Source organism: Amphiprion ocellaris, chromosome 13 (genome assembly GCF_022539595.1).
Source record: "Amphiprion ocellaris isolate individual 3 ecotype Okinawa chromosome 13, ASM2253959v1, whole genome shotgun sequence".
In the NCBI taxonomy this organism is placed as follows: Eukaryota; Metazoa; Chordata; class Actinopteri; family Pomacentridae; genus Amphiprion; species Amphiprion ocellaris.
The window spans coordinates 3,624,037-3,647,851 of NC_072778.1; the positions used below are offsets into that span (position 1 = coordinate 3,624,037).

The following is a 23,815-nucleotide window of genomic DNA, read 5'->3' on the forward strand; positions in this document are numbered from 1 at the left end:
GTTTATGTGGGATTAATTTAATTTTATTTCCGTCTTTGATTGAATCAGAGCGATTGGAAACGCATCTGAGTGTCTTGGAGGTGCCTCAATGAGCCACGCATGCACTTTATTTATCTTCCGGAGAATGTCACAGGTCTGTAAGGTCAGCCCTAACTCAACAGTGAGTTCAGTGATTGTTCCTCGGGGGATCTCTGCGTGAGGGGCAGAGCTCGACATCCAGCTAGTGACACGTGCATCAGCCAATCACCGGCAGGCTCCGGAGCCGCGCGGGCCAATGGCAGCGTCTTGTGGGCGTGTCTGACCGCTGCGAGGTGCGTTTTTTGGAGTTTGGTAAATGACTGCAGCAAGAAAATCCAGTGTGGGAGCGCACCGAGGCTGCCTCTGCCCGTCCCCGCTCAGCCTCCGTGTGTGACTGCTGGAGTGTGTCAGCGCGCCCGGCAGGGGCCAGTGTCGCCGCTCGCCTCTCTCCTGCCATGGAAGAAGCTCCACATCAGTCCGACACGCAGCTCTGCGCGCCTTCCTAACACTCTCACACCTCTCCGAGCGGGACCATCTCTTTCTCTCCGTTGTTTTTTTTTTTTCTTTTTACCGGAACCGGTGCCCGGGCGGGAGGGGGAGCGGATGCGGAGCGCAGCAGCGGCCGCCGGTGCGTCTCCAACTTGACCACCACCAGACAATGGGAGTTGCTGAGCCGTGCTGCTGCAGCGCCAAGTACTACTACTACAACTACTCGCTCCTGGGAGACAAGTGCGAGGAGAAGAGAGAGGAGGAGGTGAAGAAGAAGGAGAGGGAGTGGAAGAAGAGGAGGCAGAGCGGCTCTACCTGCGGACCTTCCTCTCTGAGCAGCAGCAGCAGCAGCAGCAGCAGCAGCAGCAGCAGCAGGACTCCCGCAACAGTCAATACGCACGGATCCAGAGCCGAGCTGGGATGCATGTGACAGAAAACGCTGAAGCACTTCCTCTGCGTGGGTCTGTTCTGTGAGTGGATTTGGGGAATATAACGCACAGTTTTTTTTGTTTGTCTTTTTGTTGTTTTTTTTTTTTATTCAGTCCTCTGGAGACAAATTTTCTTCGCAAGGAATAATGTCTTATTTCCCCTTTGCGCGCCATGGATCTCTGAGACAGGACTCAAAGAGTAATTGGGTGTAATTGTGTGTCAATTAACAGCAGCCTGTGAGCGGCTGATCTCCCCCCCTCCTCCTCCTCACCTCCTTCTCTCCCTTCCCTCCCTCCCCTCCTTCTCCCCCCCCAAAAAAACCTGGACGAGCTTCCTCCCTGCAGCCCCCGCCGGTGCCTCTGCCCGCCTCTGTCCGTGGTCCTGAACGCGGTCTCGGGCTGGATTTTCTGGATATTCTCCCCCCTCTTCTCTCTCCCTCCCTTCCTTCCTCCCTCCCTTTACATCCACGGTGACAGCGCTGGAGGCGTCGGAGCGGACACAAGCATGATTTCACGGGGAGCGAGGTCATGAGCATCCCGCGGCTCGGCACCGGCGACTCCGGGATCTGAGAGAAAGTCCCCCCGCCCCCCCTCCCCTCCTCAGCGGAACATTTTTTTTTTCGGCTCACCTTGGAGGTCACAAACCACAACCGCGACCCCCCCTCCCCTCTCATCCTCTTCCTCCTCCTTTTCCAACACTGAGGGGATTTTTTTCTCTTTATTTTCTCATCCTCTCAAGAGTGTGACCCCCCTCCTCCTTTCAGCAACACCCCCACCCCCCCACCCTCCAAACAAAATGAGACTGGCCAAAATGTGCCGACTAAACGCGCTGGGGATCTATCTGTGGGAAACGGTAGTGTTTTTCAGGTAAGCGGAGGCATGAAATGGACTTCATGAGTGGAGGAGAGCGGCGTGTGTGATTTGTTTGGGGTTTGATAAAAATGAAATTTGCATTTTTATTGCTTTCTGCCGTTTGGGACATGCATGGAAATTAGAACTCCCTGCAGAAAGTGTTGGGAGGCGGTGGGGTGGGTGGAAGGAATTCAGGTGAAAACTTGTGTGAGTTGCCTTTGGGCTGTGTGTGTGTTGTTGTTGGCGGTGTGCACGTTTGTCTGCATGTACTAGTGAGTTGAATTAAGTCGCAGTGAGTCCAGACAGGATTGTAGAAGTGCGACCACTAGTGGGCTCAAAGCGCTCAGGATGTCAACAGGCACGCAGGGAGAAAAGTCTGGACGCCACATGTGTTGGTATTTAGGTGATGCTGGCACATTTATGCCTTCCAGAGCAGCTCGGAACAGTAACACACTAATGTTTCAGCTCCTGTCTGTGTGTGTGCAGCAGTAGAAGGTCCTCTGTCCACCTGAATGTGATTTAATTTTTTTTCATCCAAAATCAGTCCAAATGTGTGTAATTCCAGTTAATCCTCTGACTCACGCTGCCATTCTTCCCCTGAAAAATCCCCATCTCATTTGTCTCCCTCGGTTCAATAAGACAATCAGTTATTGTGAGGTTCGGATGGTAATTTCTTCTTTCATTACAAGCAATCCATTAATCGATTTACAGCCATTCATCCTGCTGCTGCTGTTGCTGCTGTTGCTGCTGCTGCTGATGGGTTGTACATCAAGCCAAGTCTGAATTTCCCAACAGAATGAAAACAACCAGACATACATTTCTTTACTTTCACATTTCTCATATGCAGTTTCCCTGCTGCCTTGTCTATTGAGGGAGAACTCTCCCAGCTGTAGCATGCAGCCACATCTTTGCATATTTTGCTTTTTTTCCCATTCCCTGGTGTCCCCCTTGTTGATTTCGAGGTCATCTCCAGTTCCCCTCCACACTGGTTGCCACATTTTCTCATCCCTGCTGCCTTCAAAGTTACCAGTTCATCACGGCCTGCATCAGACACTGCGTTCAGACCTCCTTAGCAACCCAGTCGTTCTGCTGAAATGTTGCAGCAGCAGAGCGGGCCCATGGTGAAGCCACTGGGCTGTTGGACACTCAAGGTGCCGAAGTCATGAAGTTTTAGTCGTAGCAGTGAGGAACCGGACATTATGTCAGCTGCACTGCTTTTGGATTGGGATGACTTGGTTTGGCAGATTTGCACTGAAATTCTTGGAAACATAAAAGCCAGACTGATGATCGTGCCAAAATGTGTTTTTTTTTTTAAATTTAGTGAACACTTTTGCAACTTATTCCACCTCTTCAGGTAAAAATATCAAGAACAAAGTGAATTTTGATCCAATGAAACCACAAAAAAAAATGTCAACTGCTAACAGAAGAGTTACCTCGAAGGTATTTTGCAGAACTGTGGTAAAGACGATAAATTTGATATCCACTTATGGGGTATTTGGCGCCGGGCCACTTTTGGATGCCTAATGCACCATCAACAAGGTGAATGCATTTAATAAAGAGTGAAAAAATGTTGGATGTCACTGCTCCTCACAGGCTTTAAGTTGCTCTCCTGGGATCATGAGTATTAGCAGCAGATCTCAGGCAACATAACTGGTATAATCAATATATTACAATAGACTGTTATTGGCAGATTAATACAGATGGGAAAGGGACACACTGCTGAAAATCACTTTACTAGTCATCAAGTGTAGCCCAGGTTACTTATGGTGCACATTTCAGGACTTCAAATGTTGGCCAAAGGGCTGCAAAAGTGGCTGAAAGTGGCAGATGTTGGGGCAGATCTAAAGTGAAGGGTTAAAGTGTTTCAAAGGTTATCAGCAGCAATAAATCAAACTCTGCTTTTAACCTGGATTTTGGAATGATATGGTCAGCTGACCTACATGATCAAACCAGAGCAAAATATGCTGGACCTAAAGTTCTGAAATGAAGAAGCAAGCAGGAAGACAGTTTAAAGACATAAGTATCTGTTAGACAAGCTGGGAATTATGAAAGAAACAGTCAAAATACATTATGGGAATTCTAGGATATACATTTCTTATTCTTGGCTCCATATTCAGGGACTGTTATTGCTTTTAGCCTCTTTTGCGTCAGTTTTGACCATTTTTTTTCTCCTGTCTCTTGCAAGTCCTAAAGTACTTTATGAAAATGCAACACTAAATTGCTCATTGAGCTAGTTCATTCACTGTATCACAGTGTTTTGGGCCAAAACTTTAATGCATCCTGGAGAAAAATTGGTCCTACAGACACCTGAATGCAGGAAAAGACAATACTAAATGTTTTAATCGTTTAAGAAGTTGGTAGTGAATCTGATAATTGAACTTACCTACATCTGGAAAGGTAAAATCCGTAAAGGGAAACATGAAAAAATTCAAAAAAAATCTAAAAGTTTACTGTGAAGTATAGTGAAACAAAGCTATGAGGCTGGAAAACTTTAAAATAAGTGCTTAAAATTACACAGGGCAATAACGAGTTGAGTTTAGTTCATCAAATACAAAAAAAAAAAAATCCAAATTACCATATTTCTGCAACTTGAGCACGAGCCTAATTAGTTTTACCCACTGTTTCTCCTAATTTACACTGAATGCGTATTGTATGCAAATATCTGGCGATATAATTCGGTAATGTGTTTGGGTCCTGCTTTGCTTTTCCAGCCTGCTGGCGCTTTTCCTCACGCGTTTCACTTTATTGCATCACGTGTGGATATTATTGGGCTGTTTTCCTCAGAGGTATTTCATTATGTGCACCATCAGCGGCGTTTTTCTACCTGCTGCAGCGACTCCCTCATTTCCATTGAATAAGGCGTCCATTTACAGTTGGGACGGGTGCTGGTTTCGGAGGAGGGGGCGGCTGCAGGAGTTTCGCATTCAGAGCACACGGTTTAGTTAATGAACCAGAGTGGGGATATTGCTGCCTCAGCTCCTCAGGCCTGGACTCTGCAGTTCTCCTGCTTAATTGATATCTCTTTCCCCCTCTGTCCTGACCCAGACCCCCCACACCTCATTCCACATTCAGCCTTTTTGCTAAACATTGATTAGCCTGTCAATGGCCGGGGCCAGACCTGATGAATACACATTTAATGCTCGCACATATCTCTTCCCCTCTCTCTCATTCTGTCCGCACTCGTATTATTCATCAAACAGGCAGGAGAGGAGGGCTGAGAATTTCAATTGAGATCGGACCTGCAGGAAATGTTCGCCTCAACAAACCGTTTAATCTTGTATTCAAGTTTAAATCTGCAAATTCTGTCAGTACAGGTGAAAGAAAGTGCCAGGAAGGTGAGATGATGTCTCCTGTTGCCGGCACATTTCCACCCTTTTTTACTAAAGTTTCAAATCAAGAGGTGTGACTTTTTGAAGTGTCTAGGAGGCTTTGGCTGATCTAAGAAACAGTTTTACTCCACTGTCATTGTACATGACAAGTTAGTGGGAATAAGAACACTGGGTGCTCCACATGTGTACATGTAAATGTTTGTCAAATCTCTCTTCTAGCCTTTGAAGCCTCATTGGGAAGCTTCTAGAAATGACTGTCAGTACTTTAAAGTCGATTGAACCCTTTTCTATTAAAATAACCCATTCCTGCCTTAAACTGTAACTCTATACATGTGCAGATCTATGCTTTACCCCCTCTCCACTCGTTCATACACACCAGCTCACCTACGATTCCCCTCAAATTCTGCAAAACTAGTACATGCTGCACAGTGTTGTAAGTAATATTGAAGTTATTCAGCCATACATGTCTAAACAATGACACAGAAAGCTCCACTGCAAGCTGACAGGATCAGATCCTGAAGTTTGTTTTTATGAAACTGTAGAAGTCTGAATCCATCCGTCTGTACTCTGCAGTTTCAAGGTGGAAATGCTCAGTCGTGGTATTTGTTGCATATTTGGCTCATGATATGTCTTCCAGTATATAATAAAAACACAATTTGGATACATTAACAAGGTAAATAACTGGATTTCGCTGCTTCCAATACCACAAATTTGGCAGTTTGACAGGTGATTATGTGAAGTAGTAATAGGAAATTCATTCTTTTTGTCATTTTGCAAGGAAAAAACACTAAAACAGCTTGTCAAGGGATGTATTTATACTTCTTAGCACAACAATATTTTAGGTAAAAATAAACAGTTGAGTGTCTCAGTAGCCAAAAGTGCACAAGAACCTTTCTGGTGTGCCATGCACTGTAAACTGGTGGAATATGGGAAAGACCCAAGAGATCTGAGAGGGTTTCAAGTAAAGGCAAACATGCCAAATATGTTAAATCAATAATAAAAAGTCAGATTGTTTACTTCTGTTAAAGTAAGGTCCTTGCAAACCTGCAAGAGTAAACCAGGAAGTCATTTTGGACACCAGCGCTGTCTGTTGTGATACCTGCGTCCTCATTTATGATTCGAAACGTACACTACCGTACAAAAATTTAAGGTCACCCAGGCAATTTTATGTTTTCTGTGAAAACCCCCACTTTTATTCGTGTGCTAACATAATTGTACAAGGGTTTTCTAATCATCAATGAGCCTTTCAACACCATTAGCTAACACAATGTAGCATTAGAACACAGGAGTGATGGTTGCTGGAAATGTTCCTCTGTACCTCTATGGAGATATTCCATTAAAAATCAGCTGTTTCCAGCTACAATAGTCATTTACCACATTAACAATGTCTACACTGGATTTATCATTCATTTAATGTTATCTTCATTGGAAAAACTGCTTTTCTTTCAACAATAAGGACATTTCTAAGTGACCCCAAACTTTTGACCGGTAGTGTATTTTCAACCAGAAAGGTAAGATTGTGACGTGTAGGAGGGGAGGCTTCCAGTTTGAAAGCGCCAGAGACTCTACTTAAGAAGGAATGAGGGATAATTCTGCAACAGGATGTGGGAGTTTTCACTCCAACAAAACTACATGGTCAGGTTTAGAAAAACATCACAGTTTAGGTTAAAACACGACCTGTTAGCATCATGTTTGAAGCTTCTTCTCCATTTACCGGAGTGACACCTGGTAATATATGACTGGTTGGCAGAAAAGTAGTGACAGTACAGCATTAATATCAGAAAATACACCAAGATGTGTGAGTTTGAATTGCATTGTTGATCCATCACAAACAAGACAAAAGAAAACATAGCTGAGAATGTGGTTTAGCTGTACAGGTGATGCTACTATACGGACCACATCGCCGTTTCACATCCGTCCACATCTGAGGCATAGCTTCAAGAATAGACTCAAAGTGCACAAGTGGAGCGTGACACACCCCTCGGGCCTGCAGCACGTCGTCTGCTTGTATCGACCACTCAGGCAGGAATGATTAATCAAAGCGGTCAGCGTCGCGTTTAGAGAATGCCAACGCGCCGAGCATGACCACCAGGGACCACCAATCAGTCAGTCACGGTGACTGACAGGCCTTTGAACAGCCATTGACATCTCTGCTGCTGCGTTGCTTTTGCATCAGGCAGAAGGTCGTTGTTGTTGGAACGGCAGAAATTTGTGAGGTTAGCTGAAATGCGGGAAGCTCTGGGGACGGCTCTCCTCTGGATGCCGGTGTGTTTTACAGAGGGAGGAGGAGCTGATTCTGAAAGTGGAGCATGTGTACGGTTTGTCAAAGAGGCTTCTCAGGAGATTCGTAGTCACTGATTTAGATACTGTCGTAGTTTCTCTCAGATGTTGACGAAAACGTCCGTTGACACTGTTGCTTAACATAATATGATTTATTACATAAAAAGACCACATGGTTTACCTGTGGAAAGTTTCCCAGCCAGTATGAATCTCCCATTTGAACAAAGGGCTGGTGGTCATTTTATACCCCCTGGTAAAGGATAGAATTACAACATCTGGTCTCTGTTAGAAGTCAAAGTTCAGGATACCTCCTCCAATCAAGGCCCTAGGCTCTGTGGGTCTCAAAGACCCCCACTAGTCGAGCTCCTATGCTCTGTTCCATACCATATAAAGAAGCAGGGAGCATCTTCAACCAACCCACCTTAACTCTACGGCTCCTAAAGAGCTGCATCCATCAAGCTCCTGGAGTGGGAGCCCCTATCTAAACACTGCACTGTTTCTGGAACAGAATAACACATGCCGTTGTGATGACCCACACATCCCAAGTTCCATAGGATAAGCAACGCATATCAGATCAGATACTTCAGTATATTAGAATTTATTATCTTGGAGTCGTGCACGAGTGAGAAAGAGACATTTAGAGGCTTTTTTTTGTTGTTGTTTGTTTACGCTTTATTTAAAGAACAAAACGAGCCATTGGAGATGATTTGCGGTGGTGTGTTTTTTCGGCTTCATTTGTCGCAGTGCAACCGCAACAAATAAAGCCTCTTTGGTAAGAGAGCCCAGCTACTCTCCAAGAAACCAACTTCCTCTTTTGATCAGGTGCTTTGCTCATTTCACATCCGCCTCCATAGCTGTGATAACGCAGAGTGATCGCCTCTCTCTCGTTTCTCTGCTTGCACAGATCGTTATTATGCACACAGACGCGCAACAAGCCCTCAGTGTGCAAACTATTCATCTTCACCCAACAACAAAATGTGCAGAGAGTGACCTTTTCCTCTATGGATCTCTATATTGAATAATTTAAAAAAAAAAAGCCTTTATTCGCTCAAGTGGACACAGCGAGCAGTCCATATAAACGCGTAATCAAACACTTCACTTCTGGGGTGAAATATGAGCGTCTTTATGTGTGACACCATTGAGTAAGTGCAGAATCTATAGGCACAGTGTGATCTATGATTTGTATTAGCAGGGTGAATATTCAGTTGTGCCTCAGGTCTTTTATCTACCTGCTCCTGCACGGTAACCTTGAGCCGGCCTTGAAAAAGCAGCTGCATGTCGGGATCACATCTCCTCAGGAGCCCCACGCATCACGTCACAGCTAAATGAAATCTAAATCTACCACTTCATGAAATAAACTGATGATTTAGAGAAGGCAACTCAAATTACTCCCAGGTAAAGAAGCTCTGGATGTCAGGCGATATTGAGTTTCAGTAATAAATAAAACTGGAAGTTTTACAGACAACAGAGAGGTTTAAAAAAAAAAAAAAAAAAAAAAAAAGAGCAGAGATCCCGGCGGTTTGTTCATTAAGTTAAAGGTTAGCCTCCACGTAGACAGTCAGAGAAAAACCGAGCCGTGACAGGATGACTTACTGGACTGTCATGTTACCTTGAGTGATATTTCACTTCCATGCAGCGTTTCTAGTCGTGGCATTCATTAGCAGTGTAAGCGGTGTGACTCAGTGTTGGCTGTGGTTCAAAATATCTAGTGATCCCATATATATCAGTAAAAGTTGTAATATTTTATTTAAGAACATTCACAAAAAATCAACCAAAATCCAGTGAATTTCACTGGATTTTGGTTGATTTTTTTGTGAATGTTCTTAAATATTTTAACATTTCTTTTTTTCCACCAAAAAATGTTCAAAGATTTCCCAAAAATGTTAAAAATGTTGACATCAGAAGTTTCACTGTGAAAATATATATTTTTTCCACATTTTCAAACTTTAAAACGGGTCAATTTTGACCCGCAGGACGACACAAGGGTTAAATTGTCACAATTCAATTCAGAATTCAATGATCCCTTTATGAACCCGGCGAGGAGCAAAGCAGTGTTTTATTCCTCGCTGCTGTGAACCTGGAAGTCAGGGTTCACAGGTCAGAGGTCAGCAGCAGAACAGCATCTGTGGAGCCGGCTGGGATTTATCGTGTTGCTCAAGGACGCTACAGAAAGATTCCCCAGCTCAGCACACACTCCTGCCAGAAATCTCCCGCTGTCAGTTAGCATACACGCTGCGTTCAGCCGAATTAAAGCAGCCCAGCTATTTATGAAGCTGCCCTCAGGCTGTTTCATTTGTTCTGCAGGTCTAATATTTATCACTCACATCTCCCATCATAATAAATCATAACACACATATATATATTTTATATTTTTCTCCCCTGTGATCAATTCCCCAAGTCCACCAATGAAAAACAATCCACTTCTCTGGTGGAGTTTCGCTACCATCTCTACAATAATTAACTTCTGGGCAGGTTCCTTTCCAAAACTTGATATATGATAACACATTATTGATCAGCGGACAGAGACAGATTTGCACATTCATTAACAGAGTATTTTATCAATGGGCCTTTCAGAGCTGGAGCTGAGTTACAGTAAGTATACATTCCTGGAAATGGAAGGAGTTGTGGTGCTTTTCTGGAGTTGGACAGCAGCAGAAAACAGATGTGTAACATGTGGTTTAGTTGTGAGAGAAGCTGGGAGGACTTTCCAAGTGTTTGCTAATGACAGTGTTGTTGACAACTCAGTTTAATCATCAGTCGTGTTTGTTCAGTATCACAACGTCCAACAGGACGGCAGCATTATTACAACTCAGAAACTGTCCCCGAGTGAAGCCTGGATGGAGATGTTTTTCTTTTTCTGCAGGTTTTGCAGTGAGTATCTGAAAACCAGCTTCAACCTTCTTGTCACATCTTGAATTTACTTTGTAATCGTGAAATAGCTGTACAAATGCCAGAAATGTATCAAACATTGCAGCACAGAATTTACTTTACGTCTCAGAGGTCAGTGTCATCTTGCATAGTCTAGAAAAAAAGACTCGGCTTAATTTTACGATACAAAACCAGCGATCTGATGTGTAACCTGAGTAGCGTTGTCTGTAGCATGTAGCTGCTGTGTTGTGTAGCTCATAAATATCAAAAAGAATATGAAAAAACACCCCTAAAAAACCAACAACAAAAAATAAAGTTATATTTTTATTTAAGATGTACAAAAAGTCTCAAATGCAAAAGTAATCAATTATATTACAAAAACTATACACCAATAATATGTCAAAATAAGCAATCCAGAATCACAGCAAGTGCCATTTTGTGTATTTATTCAAGGGATATGCGAGGGGAAAAAAAAGAACACCATCCAAACAAATTACGTATTTTATTATGGACATTAAATGTTTAAATTGGTTTAAAATATGCATCATCTCTGTGTGAGCTGCCACCCTGTGGGACTGAAGCTGTGCAAATTTATGCTATTTGGGAATTTAAATATAGATTTAAACTTTCATTTCCAACTTGCCCTCAAAGCTTTTTAATTTCAGACGCTTTAATATCAAACTTATATTACAGTCGGTGGAAGTTTCCAAAGTGCCTCGCAGCATCACGACTGCATTGGTTTTCAGCACAGCGAATGGGATTCCAACCTCGGCAGGGTCTGTGCCTCCTCAACATCAACAAACTGCTCAGTTTTCTCAGATATTGCTCAAAGTATTGATTTATTACCATTATTCAGGAAGCATATGTTGTCCTCCACAAGGTTCAAACATTTCTAAATCGATTTATAAGGAATGTCTGTAGATTATCTAGATTTTTCCCCCTTTCAAATCACATTCAATAGAGGAAATCATAGAGAAAAATGTGCTATAAAGTTGCACAGCATAACTTCAGCCCTGACCACATTTTAAGTTATTGGATGTGGGATTTTAAAAAAAAACATCTGTAGCTGATTCTCCCTCTAATGTATTATCTTCTGGTCCCATTTAAAATTCTTCCTTTGCACCTTTTACTGCTTGTTTTGCACTTTAGAATAGAAGATGCTGAACTCCATTTCATTGTCTTATGATGATGCAATTGAACATTGCTTTAAGTAGATTTTTTTTAAATAAAACGTTAATATCTTCTACATTTTGCAGCTATTTATAAATCCTATGAACTTCCTATAGATTTTAAAGAATATTCCATCAGATAATACAGGTGGACATGTATCATACAGTCAATATTAATCTGATGTCTGAAGCCAGACAAAGTCGTATTGCATTTGTTTGTTTTGACAGATACCGTGATTGCATGTCACAGTCTCGGTGCTAATCGTCATATTTGAGTTCCGTTTCTACTGAAACAAATAGAAAAATGATGATGTGATTTTTGCTCTGGTCTCTACCAAACTAAACATGTTTCTTTACATCTGCAAAACATGATTAGTAGGTCTCTATAGCACCACAGCGCTCCTTTTATGAGGGTGTGTTCTGACACATTTCACATTTACCAAAAACACATGCAGTTCCAGAGATTTGTTTTCTGCACTTGGACATATTGGGATTTAAGATGGATGGATGGATGGACGGACGGACGGACGGACGGACGGATGGATCAATGTACAGACACATAAACGGATGGATGGATGGATGGATGGATGGATGGATGTACAGACATATAAACGGATGGATGGATGGATGGATGATGTACAGACATAAACGGATGGATGGATGGATGATGGATGGATGTACAGACATATAAACGGATGGATGGATGATGGATGGATGGATGGATGGATGGATGGATGTACAGACATAAACGGATGGATGGATGATGGATGGATGGATGATGGATGGATGGATGGACGGACAGACAGACAGATGGAGGGAGAAATGATGGATGGATTGACAGATGAATGATGAATGGATGGATGATGGATGAAAGGATAAACTGTTAGTTGTAATAGTTTGAGCTCATGACGCCACAAATGATCTTTCGTTTCTTTTCCTGTTTACATTGTAGAACGTGTTTAATGAGTTCTAGCTTCGTTTAGGCAGCTTCCTTTACCTACTGAAAATGTAAAACATGACAGTTACATTTATCTCCTCATCTAACTCTCACAACGACAACAAAATGAGCATACGTCCCATAATGTTGACATATTAATCTGTAAACCTGTAATCGTACTATTTCTATGCAGATCTGTTGTATATTCTACATGAATGTGCTTTAACACACTGCACATCACACATCCAGGTAGTATTTGTCTAGATAACAGTACACTGCAGTGACAGCTTTAATGGAGTTTGTCTGTCGTTGGTTGGAAGGGTTCAGTTTGTGGTAAAATTTTAATCCGTCTTTATTGATTTTCTCAATAAATTAAAAGGAAGTGTTTAAAAATGTATTGTGGGTATGTTAATCTATTTAAACCCTCCACTTGGAACACAGTGGTTAATTCATGTGAGCTTATGTGGAATGTTTTTCCAGTGCATTCTAGATGAGAAAGCTTATTTTTGCAACAATAAGTGTGTCTGCAGCACGCTGGAAATGTTGGCTCACTGCAGCAGGCACAAACAGAAAGCCACAGCGAGTGTTTACCTGACAATCTGAGCCGCAAATAGTTCCGTGAAATCACTCCTGAATGGACCAAATGGCCTCAGACTGGCGGACTTTGACTTTTTAGCCCTGTGAGTGTGAGACTGTTGCTGCCTCTGCTTCACTTCCTGGTGTTTCCGGAGCTCAGCCATCTGAATTTCATTTGTAGTGATGAGCCAGTGTTTGCTGGGCGAGCCAGGCAGCCTATCTGTTCGGGCCAGGGAAGTGAGCAGCCCTTTGCTTTTCTGAGTGTTACTAAATGCCAGGATGAGATCAATTAGGGATTCAGGTCTTCAGAGGCTTTAGGAACATAATGAGGAACACTTAGGGCTAATGATTGGAGCTCCACATCAGCCCACACCTCTCTTTCGCTCTTGCTTTTCCCTCTCGTCACTGTGTGCTTATGAGACGCTGGCACGGGTCAACTCAGCTGTTTTTTCTTCTCCTTTGCTGCCTCAGCGTTGGCCACGGGTCTCCACAGTAGCCACGGCCAGCATTGATCTGGAATAATTAAAGCAAATCCGAACTTTGATCACGGCAAACCCAGAGAGCAGGATGCTCAGGGGGAACATTATCAACAAAAGCAGATGGAAAGGCCAGTGATGGCTTTTGACTGCGCTGGTGGTTGCGCTGGTGTTACGTCAGCTGACTGGGAAACAACAAAGTGCACCGTGCAACAAAGAACGCTTTAAAACACTTTCTGACTGAATAATTAAGTGCTGTTTTACAGACTTTCATTGTTTTGTTACATTACAGTTAATAAATGGTAAAAAAAAAAGTAAGAAAAAAGTACGAATGTACAATTGACAGGAAAGTTACACATTTTAAAACTGTAATCAGCAAAAAAGAAATATATGTGTGTGTGTGTGTGTGTGTGTGTGTGTGTGTGTGTGTGTGTGTGTGTGTGTGTGTGTGTGTGTGTGTGTGTGTGTGTGTGTGTGTGTGTGTGTGTGTGTGTGTGTGTGTGTGTGTATAAGTTTACAGATTTCCCTTTTTTAGTTAAATAATATCTATGAAAATTGTACTATTTTACATGTTAGGTGCTGAAAGAAAGGCCAAGCTACCACAGTGGTTACATCAGTTGATTGTGAAACAACAAAGTGCACTCTGCCACAATGAACTGTCATATTTTCACAATTAACTGCGACTTTACAGATTTTCATTGTTTTGTTAAATTACAGATAACTGGTTTAAAAAAAAATCACAGAAAATTTAAATTTGACTGTAAAATCACACACTTTTAACATTTAAATCAGCAGATATTTACCATCATTTGAAATTAAAGAAAATTAATTAATTAAAAATATACTATTATACTACTACTATGCTACTATACTACTATATATATATATATATATATATATATATATATATATATATATATATATATATATATATATATACATATATATAATGCATCTGTTCGGTTAAATTTAATCTTTTTAAACTAGTTTAGTTTATTAAAACCTGAATTTAAACTCAGCTCTTCCTTTTTTTTCTTTTTTTTTTTACTGATTTATTTGTTAAAATCTCATTTAAGGAGGGATTCTGCCATTTTTCTGCTGAACTGAAAAAATGGTTAAAAAATAATTTTAAAACAACATTTTTAAATGTAATAAGAGTAAAATGTAGGAAAAAATTTATTATTTTAGTTGTTCAGCATATGAAGAAAAGCCAAGCTATACATGTGTCCACATAGAAAAATTGTACTTTAACAAAGACCAAACTTTCCAGGCTTACTGTATTTAAATGTCCAAAAGAAATAATCATTTTTGCAGAGATTTGCAGTTATTTTATCAGTTATTTTATTTTTAGTTTTTGAATGTGGCACACTTGTCAGACTTTTATTTATTTTTATTTTTTTACAGATATGTGTGTGTTTACATATGTATCAGCAATGACAGTGCTGTGAATAATACCTGACTTAAAACGCATATTTGATGCCCTATTAATGGTGTGTACAACAAATGCTTATGCTGCAGATACATCATGTATCAGCCAGTGTGTGTTTCTTGTGTGATTAATAGTAGAAAGTAGAGTTCCTGTCATGGATTCTACTTTATTCTTCCATTGTAGAGCTTCTGAGGGTGTGGTGTAGTGAATACATTTGATCATGTGGACCAGGGAAGCAGGTTCCAATCAAGAGAGATGCATTATGGAAAATGTAGTGAAATTTAATTTATTTTTTATTTTTTTAGCTTGACCCACACTGATTTTAACTGATGTCTTGTAAGTACATTGTGCCCATTTGATGTAAACACAAAAAACAAATGACATTTAGTAAATGTTTCAAAGAAATCTAGTTTTGTTTTCAGTTTCGCTCCTTCAGTGGACCTTTGTCATGGCAGAGATTTGGCCTTTTCAAACGGAGGTGCAACAAATACTGCTAATAATGGCTGATCAGGATCCTGCTGTGCACGGTGGCTCAATAACGTTCTTTCTGGAGCAAAGTGATTCATGAACAAAAGATTAACGACCACCAGCAGCAGCAGACATTAACAGAAAGTAAGTTAACAATAATCCAACATTGCTGATGCCACACAGGGGATGTGACTTTAATGAGTCAGTTTCAGAACTAAATCCATCTAGATGTCCAGTAAACAGCAATATTTTATATTCTACTGTATGTTGTGTTAATGTTTCCTAAGTCAGATGGACTTTAGAGAACAAGCATGTGAAACATTTGACATTATTATGACGTTATTTACTTTTTTGTTAATCTACAGCACAGATTAACTGTTGAGTCAAAGATGTAACGCTGTCATTGTCCTCTAAATGGCCTTTAACTCTGTAAAAAAAAAAAAAAAAAAAACATAACGAACCTCCTACTGAGTAAAACTAAATCAGTATCAGGTGCTACATGAACACACTTCATTGGAGTTTTATTCTAGAGATGTTCATGCTGACAGCGTGATTATTAACCCTTAGATGCTCCAGTGATTGGACCCTACACTCTTCCATAAGTGAGTCAACAATGATCTGTATATACAAATCAATGTGTTTTTATGCCATTTTGGTTAAAAATAATCATTTGTATTAACGTTTATATTATATTTTGGTCCACACTAGAATGATTTCATGTTTAAAACATGCTTATTTTTCACTTTATAGCAGATTCTGAACATTCTGATAATTGAAAAAGACGATTATTCTAAGAATAGAAGAATGTCAACATCCATTATATTGACTTTATTCCGCTGTTTTCCTCCAGCTGTTGCTATTCTCCGTATATAATAATCTTCCTGAGCGAAGATGCTTCTGACACAGTGTGTGTGGTCCACACTATATATATTCCCAACAGCCACAACTGATAAGAATCACAGGTTTACATGAGATTCCATGGGAAATGCAATGCGCCTCATTTTGATCCACTTATGGAAGCTTAGGGTAGTAATACAAATGTTTTAATTTCTAAAAAAGTATAAAGGGTAACTTAAAAATTTCAATGGAATGATATCAAAAACATGGAATATGAAATAACTTTTCATTACAAAGATATTGCAAGAAAACAACCTCACCGGGTCATTTTTGACCCACTAATGCATCTAAAGGTTAAATAAATATGAATAAAAAGCTAGTGTCCATTTTAGATTTCGATAAATAATTTCTCTTGATAGTGAAAAAGACACCTTACATTTGAACTGCGCCTTTAAAGTTCCTTATTCAGCCCTGAATCTTTGTGAAACCTGAGCTGCTGCTGGTGACTTGAAGTTGTCGCAGCGTATCTGGACCGAGCCGCACACTCAGCATTTTGAAGATGATATTAGAAAAGACTTCCCACAGCGAGCCACAGCTGGAGAGATTGTCTCTTCAGGTGAGGAATCAACACAGAAGCAGCACAGCAATCAAGGACGGAGCGCTGTTTTCCTGTAGTTGTTGACGCCCGCTGACTTAAACGTCCAGAGTTATCAGCTCACAGCTCTGGTTTGTTTATGTGATAAAAAAAACAAAACAAAAAAAAAAAAACCTGCAGCTCATGTAGAGGTAGGAGAACATTCTCTGAACCGGTTTGATCACGGAAACAGAAAATCATAGTGTATATCTTGTGAAGTGTTTTCAGTAATGTTAAAGCAGGTGGGCTTTTTAAAGCACCAGTATGATCTATTAAGCCGAGTGTTTATACAGATGTGGGGAACACCTGGAGGATGTTTGGCTCCTCATGAATATGAAAACAGCAGAGAAAACACAAGTGGACAAATTGGAAATATGTGTTAGATTTAAGCTTAAAATGTGTGATTTTTATATGTAATTAATTTTCAGCAGATTCACAAATGACAAAATGAAGGGTGTTGTCTTTGAGTAAATGTAATATAGTGTGCAGAGTCATATTAATGATGCTGGGTACATTATATAAACAAAATTTTTTTAAATCAAAAATATCTAATGATCTGGCAACAAAGGCTCTCAAAAATATGTTTAAAAACATTGAAATATTCAAAAACTATAAAAATAACATCAAATATGGTAAAATAACAGTATTTTTAATAAATTACTGCCATTTCTAATAACAATGTAAATTAATACTTAAAACGTGATTTTTGTCTATAATTTGTTGTAAGTGGACTCAAAATTGACACAAAATGATGGTGAGTTTAATTAATATACTGTGCAGAGTCATATTACTCATGCTGGGTACATTATATAAACAAAATATTTGGAAAATAAAAAATAAAAAAAACTGGCAAAAAAATAAAAATAAAGGGTGACAATCTGGCAGCAAGGGAACCAAAAAATATTGAAAAATACTGAAATATTCAAAAACTGTAAAAATAACAGCAAATATCTGTAAAGTAATGATGTTTAAATATAGTAAATTACTATCATTTCACAATCACAATGTAAATTAATGCATTATTTTCTGTGATTTTAATAAATATAACTTGTAATTTAACAAAACTGTGAAAATCTGTAAAATATTTTAGAATTTTTAAAATGTATTTATTTATCTTTGTTAATTTCAATAAAGAAAAAAGTGTCATTTTTAACATTGTCAAACATTTACAAAAATGCAGATTTGTTTTTGATGTGGACATTATTTGCAGTTTATTATGGTGTAAAAATGTAAATTTATTTTTTTTTATGTGGCTTTACCAGTTATTAACTGTTATTTAACTAGGAAAGTAGAAAAATCTGTAGAACATTTTTTAAAAATATTTTTTGCTGAATTCAGTAAAAAATGAAAATACAGTAAAAATGTAATTTTTTAACATCATCAAACATTTGCAAAACTGTATATTTTTTGATGTGGACATTATTTACATTTTTTAAGGTGTAAAAATATAAATTAATACCTTTTTTGACTGCGCCAGTTATCTGTAATTTAACTTGGAAAGTAAGAAAATCTGTAAAGCAACAGAAAATTTTGCAGTCAAAAAAACATTTAAAAAAAATAAATAGAGTGTAGCTGCTATAGATGATGCCCTATCAGTCCTGGTATCTGTTGCTCCATAAAAGTTACCAAGAACTTGGCATGAGGATTTAGCTGCCTTAACTTTCTTTAAGAAGTCCAGGAGGCTTGTTGCTTGGCTTCAGTGAGATCATCGGCAGGTTAATGATCTCAGGGAACAAGAGTCCAGCTCAGTTTGGATCACTAAAAGGCCGTTTGAAGATAATGCGGGTCGAGTTTACAGCATTACATCGTCAGGGTTTCAGCTCCGTCATGTCTGGATGTAACATGATGAGACGGCTTTTCAGTGCTGCTCTGTGGATCAGACTGGGATTTAATTAAACATTTGTTTGCTCAGGAATAAAACATTCTGTTGTTCAGGCTTTTAAGTGCTACTGGATTTAGCTTCAGAGAGCTGCAGAGGCTCACACAGAGCAGCTTCAGATAGATGGGAGTTAACTGAGGAGTCGACCAGAGAGAAGAGGGCAAATATCCAGGAACCAAAAACGCCTCAGGTTCGCTGTATGTCCTCTGGGTTTTGACATTTAGACTCTAGAACCCTGTGGCATCACAATCCACTTCTTTTTGTCTGAAATAGATTTTTGTGATTTTAGTTTGGCAACTTTCGACAGTCCCCACCTTGCTGAGTTGTTGTGCTTAAAGGAATTATTGGGTTTTACTCTTCAATACGACAGTGTAAAGTCTTGCCTATGTTAAGTGCCCTGAAATTACTTATGTTGATAAATACAGTGCAGTGCAAATGTATTGTCAGACAAACATCTAAAGATCTGCAGACTTCACTGGCCTCAGTTAAGGTCCGTCTACGTGATTCCACAATCAGGAAGACTCTGGGAGGAAATGGATCCATGGGAGAGTTGGAAAAATCAAACCACTGCTGACCAAAAAGAACACAAAAATTCAACTGACATTTACAAAAAAATACCCGGATGAGCTCCAAGACTTTTGGGATAGGATCCTGTGGACTGATGTGTCAAAGGTGGAACTTTCTGGAAGACATGGGTCCGTTCCATCTGGTGTAAAGCTAATACTGCATTCCACAAGAAGAACATGATACCAGCAGTGAAACACGGTGGTGGTAGTGTGATGGTTGGAGGACCTGGACGACTTGTCATCACTGATGGAGCCATGAATTCTGCTCTCTATCAGAAAATCCTCCTGGAGAACATCCACCATCAGTTCATGACCTGAAGCTCAACACTAATGGGTTCTGCAGCAAGATAAAGACCCAAAACACACAAGCAAGTCCACCTCTGAGTGGCTCAAAAAGAACTAAATCAAGGTTCTGGAGTGGCCGAGTCAAAGCTGAATCCAACTGAGATGTTGTGACAAAACCTTAAAAGGACAGTTCATGATCTAAAACCATCTAATGTGACCAAATTCAAACTATTCTGCAGAGAAGAGTGGATCAGAATTCCTCCATGGTGATGGAAAAGACTGATCACAAGCTGGAACAAACATTTAACTGCAGTTGTTGCTGCCAAGAGACCAACCAGTTATTAGGTTTAGGGGGGCAATTACTTTTTCACAGGGGGAATATACATTTTTAATAATTCTTTAATAAATCTTCATTTAAAAACTAGTTTTTGTGGGTTATCTTTGTCTAATATTCAATAAATATAAATAATAGTTTGGAACATTTAGTATGTTAAATAGGAAAAAAATAAAAGATTTCTGTAGGCGGGCAAATACTTTTGCATTGAACTGTACATGATTTTTAATTTTACAGTGTGCTTACACACTACACATTTGTAATTGAGGTTTTGTTTTTCACATTTTTGTGACACAGAACACCTGTAGCCAGCTAGTTTTAGTTAATTAACAGATGATGAATAATAATGACTGTAAGCTGACTGTAGTCTGTCGTCAGATGGTACACCAGGCTTTGGTCCGGGTGGTCAAGCAATAGAATGAATTTAAATGTGATCGTGCTCACGTCAAAGGGAGACAAGTTAGAGTTGATGATGCTCACTGGTTTGATTTTTTTTTTCCTTGTTGTGGGATTCTGTGGTATCAAAATCCATTTTTTTGTTTGTTATTTTGTTAAATTTTAATGAAGCAAAAAACAATGTTACACTTATCTTGTGTATCTTCAATTAGCTTCAGTTAATCATACAGTTAGGGATTTTTTTCATTGACGTAAACTGAGGAAAAAATCAGAGCTGCCGAGTGTGGTATGCTGAGAGGTGAGGGTCTCTAACACCAAGTGTTTTGCCCCTCATGGCTGAATGAACTTGGATCTGGTCATGCTGAAGCTGAAGGGCTACAAGTGAGGGCAGATCTCCCCTCCTCCAGATTTCACAGCGTCGCTTTAATTCGGCCTGAGCTACACGTCCGGGGGAAATTATGTTTGTGTCGAGGACTCGGCTGTGTAATCCCAATCTGTGACTAATCTGATTGTGCCGTCATCAGTCCAGCAGTGTGTTTGTGCGATGCTAATTTGAAAGCCATTTCACACGGGTCTTACGCCTCATTGTATCCTCTCTGTGCCGGCTGCTGTGCCGAACAACAGAAATTTGTTTTTTTTACTGCAAGAGCTTGATCCTATCACACTCCTACTTGTCGTAAAGAGGATTAAGCTCGGATTCGTCACGTTGAGGCGGGAATTATTGGCACCGAGATCATCTCTGATCCACCTAATTTGTCTTCAGAGGAAAGAAGTGGATATGAGATGGGCCTCAGAAAGCCGACGTCCTGTTATTGATCCGCATCGACTCTGAGACGTGCAGTTTTTGGAAGATGCCATTATCTGATCATGGATGGTTCAGGGATGATGTGTTTTGTAGTGTAATATTTTTTGGCATGATATGCTAAAAGTAAAGCATGACATAATTATGGCAAATGCTATAAAACTGAAGAGTAGAGTTAAGACTTGTATGAAATACACTATCGTACAAAAGTTTGGGGTCACCCAGACAATTTCATGTTTTCTATGAAAATTCACACTTTTATTCATGTGTTAACTGCACAAGGGTTTTCTTATCATCAATTAGCCTTTCAACACCATTAACTAACACAATGTAGCATTAGAACACAGGAGTGATGGTTGCTGGAAATGTTCCTCTGTACCTATTTCAAAAATGACACAATGACAACAAAAAACAATGAACAATCTGGTATTTTACTTTATGAGCAAAACAACTTGTTATGGTCTGGAAATAATTTTAAATTTATTTTAAATTTGTGTTTGTGTTCTTTGTCATTTTTCACTTTGTAAAGTCGTCCCGCGGGCCGGATTGGACCCTCTGGAGGGCCGGTTTTTCCCCACGGGCCGCATGTTTGACACCTCTGCCATACAGTCCTTTATTATCAATTATGAATTTAAACTGGCGTGCTAAAAAATATCAGACCTTTATTTTGTCACAAGAGACAGAGGAGATCAAACTCTCTGCAGATTTTGCTTTTCAGTCCAAGTCTTAAAGTGTGTCATACGTGAGGCCAAATAAAAATCAATATAAGGTTTTTCATTTTAGAGGAGTGGCTATAAAAAGTGCAGTTTTGGCCTGAAGACAGACGACCTTCTGTTGAGACAACAAGGTTGGCCGGAGGGGGAGTCTGCTGATGACACACAGGAGCTTCCACAAAATGTACTGTACAGCCAAAGACATGCTATTTATGATCATTGATTCCTTTCTTTTTGATCATTTTATTGATTATCAGTAGAATAAATCTCCAATGCTATAGTATTACATATTCCTAAATAGGTTGGGAATCACCTTTTGAATTTCCCGCTGAATCAAATCCAAGTATGTCAGATCTAAAGGAGGCGGCGGATGCAAGTGTAAATGGCAGTTTGGCTGAGTTGCTGCTCGGCGGCTCAGCTTGTCGTCATGATGTCAGGAGTGGTGATGACAAGCAGAAAGGCAGGAGACAGAAACGCAATCATCCCTCCGCTCGCTGTACTTGTCCTCAAAAACCCTCCCGTCTCTCCGCAGTCACAGCTCCAGGTTTCCTTTTACTGAACATTCATCCAACGTGAACGTTCTGGCATCTGTCACACCGTCTTTGTGACAGATCTTTCATCGTTTGGTAAAAGTAAAAAAAGCCGGCTCAATGCGGGATGCAGCCGACGAGGGTCAAACATTTTTGCTTAAATGTGACATCTCCGACGTCTCCGACCTGCTTCTGATGAAACTTTGAGGTGTGACACATGGTGGCTCTGTGCACTGGCATTTAAAACACTGCCGGCTCGCCAAACGAGAAGTCTGCATCGAAAGGTCAAAATTTCAGACTTGTAAAAGGCCACGAAGGTTGCAAAGTCTTCGTGTGTCTTGGTCCTAATTGGCCTGAAGCGTGCCTCCAACAACATTTGTTCCAAATTTAAAAAATGTACTTTAGTGGACTGAATCATGAGGCAGCAGGCTGAGTCAAACACCCCAAATACTACAAGACTGTTGGTCACGTAGTCCCTCAAACTGTGACTGTCCCCTGAGTGTGTCCGGCCCGGATTTAGATAAGGGATCACGCAAGAGATGTTTGGATGTCAGGAGAAATATGACTTATAAAACATACAAAACAACATCAAGCCCAAAGGAGTTCACCCAGTGATGATTAAGCCTATGAGCTCCAGGTTAATCTCTATATTTCTCAGTATATCAAAGTTTTAAATCTGGTTTCTGCCAACATACTGGTGCACCAGTAACAAGATTCAAGACCTTTATTGTCATAGCAGAGCTGCAGACAACAATACAACAGAATTATGGTGTTAGTCTCTGAGTTAAAATACAGGGTGTCCCTAAAGTCTGGACACATGGGAAATCTCGTGAACTACATGTTTTTTTGGCTCCACAGATTAAATATAACTTTGTCAAAAGAAGAAAGAGTTGAACTGGTACATTCCAGTGGAGGTAAAATAAAATAAGATAAAATAAATTAAGATAAAAGTATAGAAAATCTAAAATAGAAAACTCTAAAGAAGATGCAAGAGTAAAATATGAAGTATTGAATTTTCCTTCGGGGATAAATAAAGTTCTTTTATTGTAAGAGTGACAATGTGCAAATAAGAATGTTCTTGGATGTGCAAATGACATACAGAGGTGCAGATAAGATTTTTTCACTTAGAGAGTGAAAACAAAACTTAACTCACCAACTAAAATGAAAGTGTATTCACTTCCTGATGGTTAGCTTTTGTTTGCAGTGTCGATAAACGATACTAAATGATCCCCGGCATGGTCAAATGTGACCCTGGGCCTCTATAAAGCATTAATAAAGATGCCAAGTTTGAGGAGCAATCTAAGCAGTGAGTAAACCTACTTCATGGAAAATGCTGCTTCAGACACTTTTGCACCCTGAAGAATATTAGTTCTGTGAAAATGAATCCTGACTGTGGAAATATTTAAAGACACTGACCATTGTGTAATATATCAGTCAGCAGCTTTGGCTGAACACAATTGTTGATGTTCTGTCACAACTTTTATCTATTTTTATGTATAAACTCAATACATTTACAGGGA

The 23,815-nt window shown here is 39.9% G+C and overlaps 1 protein-coding gene across 3 annotated transcripts in view; it reads left to right on the top strand.

Annotated features, from left to right (window-relative positions):
* Positions 1 to 337: 337 nt before the first annotated feature.
* The window catches only part of glra1 (glycine receptor, alpha 1), a 153,817-nt gene continuing 130,339 nt past the window's right edge, over positions 338 to 23,815 (top strand). For 2 of the 3 annotated variants that reach the window (XM_023284697.3, XM_023284698.3), the window contains exon 1: positions 339 to 1,802. In XM_023284697.3, coding sequence (XP_023140465.1) covers positions 1,732 to 1,802 — 71 coding nt within the window. In that variant the 5' untranslated portion in view covers positions 339 to 1,731. Of the gene's footprint in view, positions 1,803 to 23,815 lie in introns of all 3 variants that reach the window. The other variant, XM_035954791.2, reaches the window with a different exon arrangement.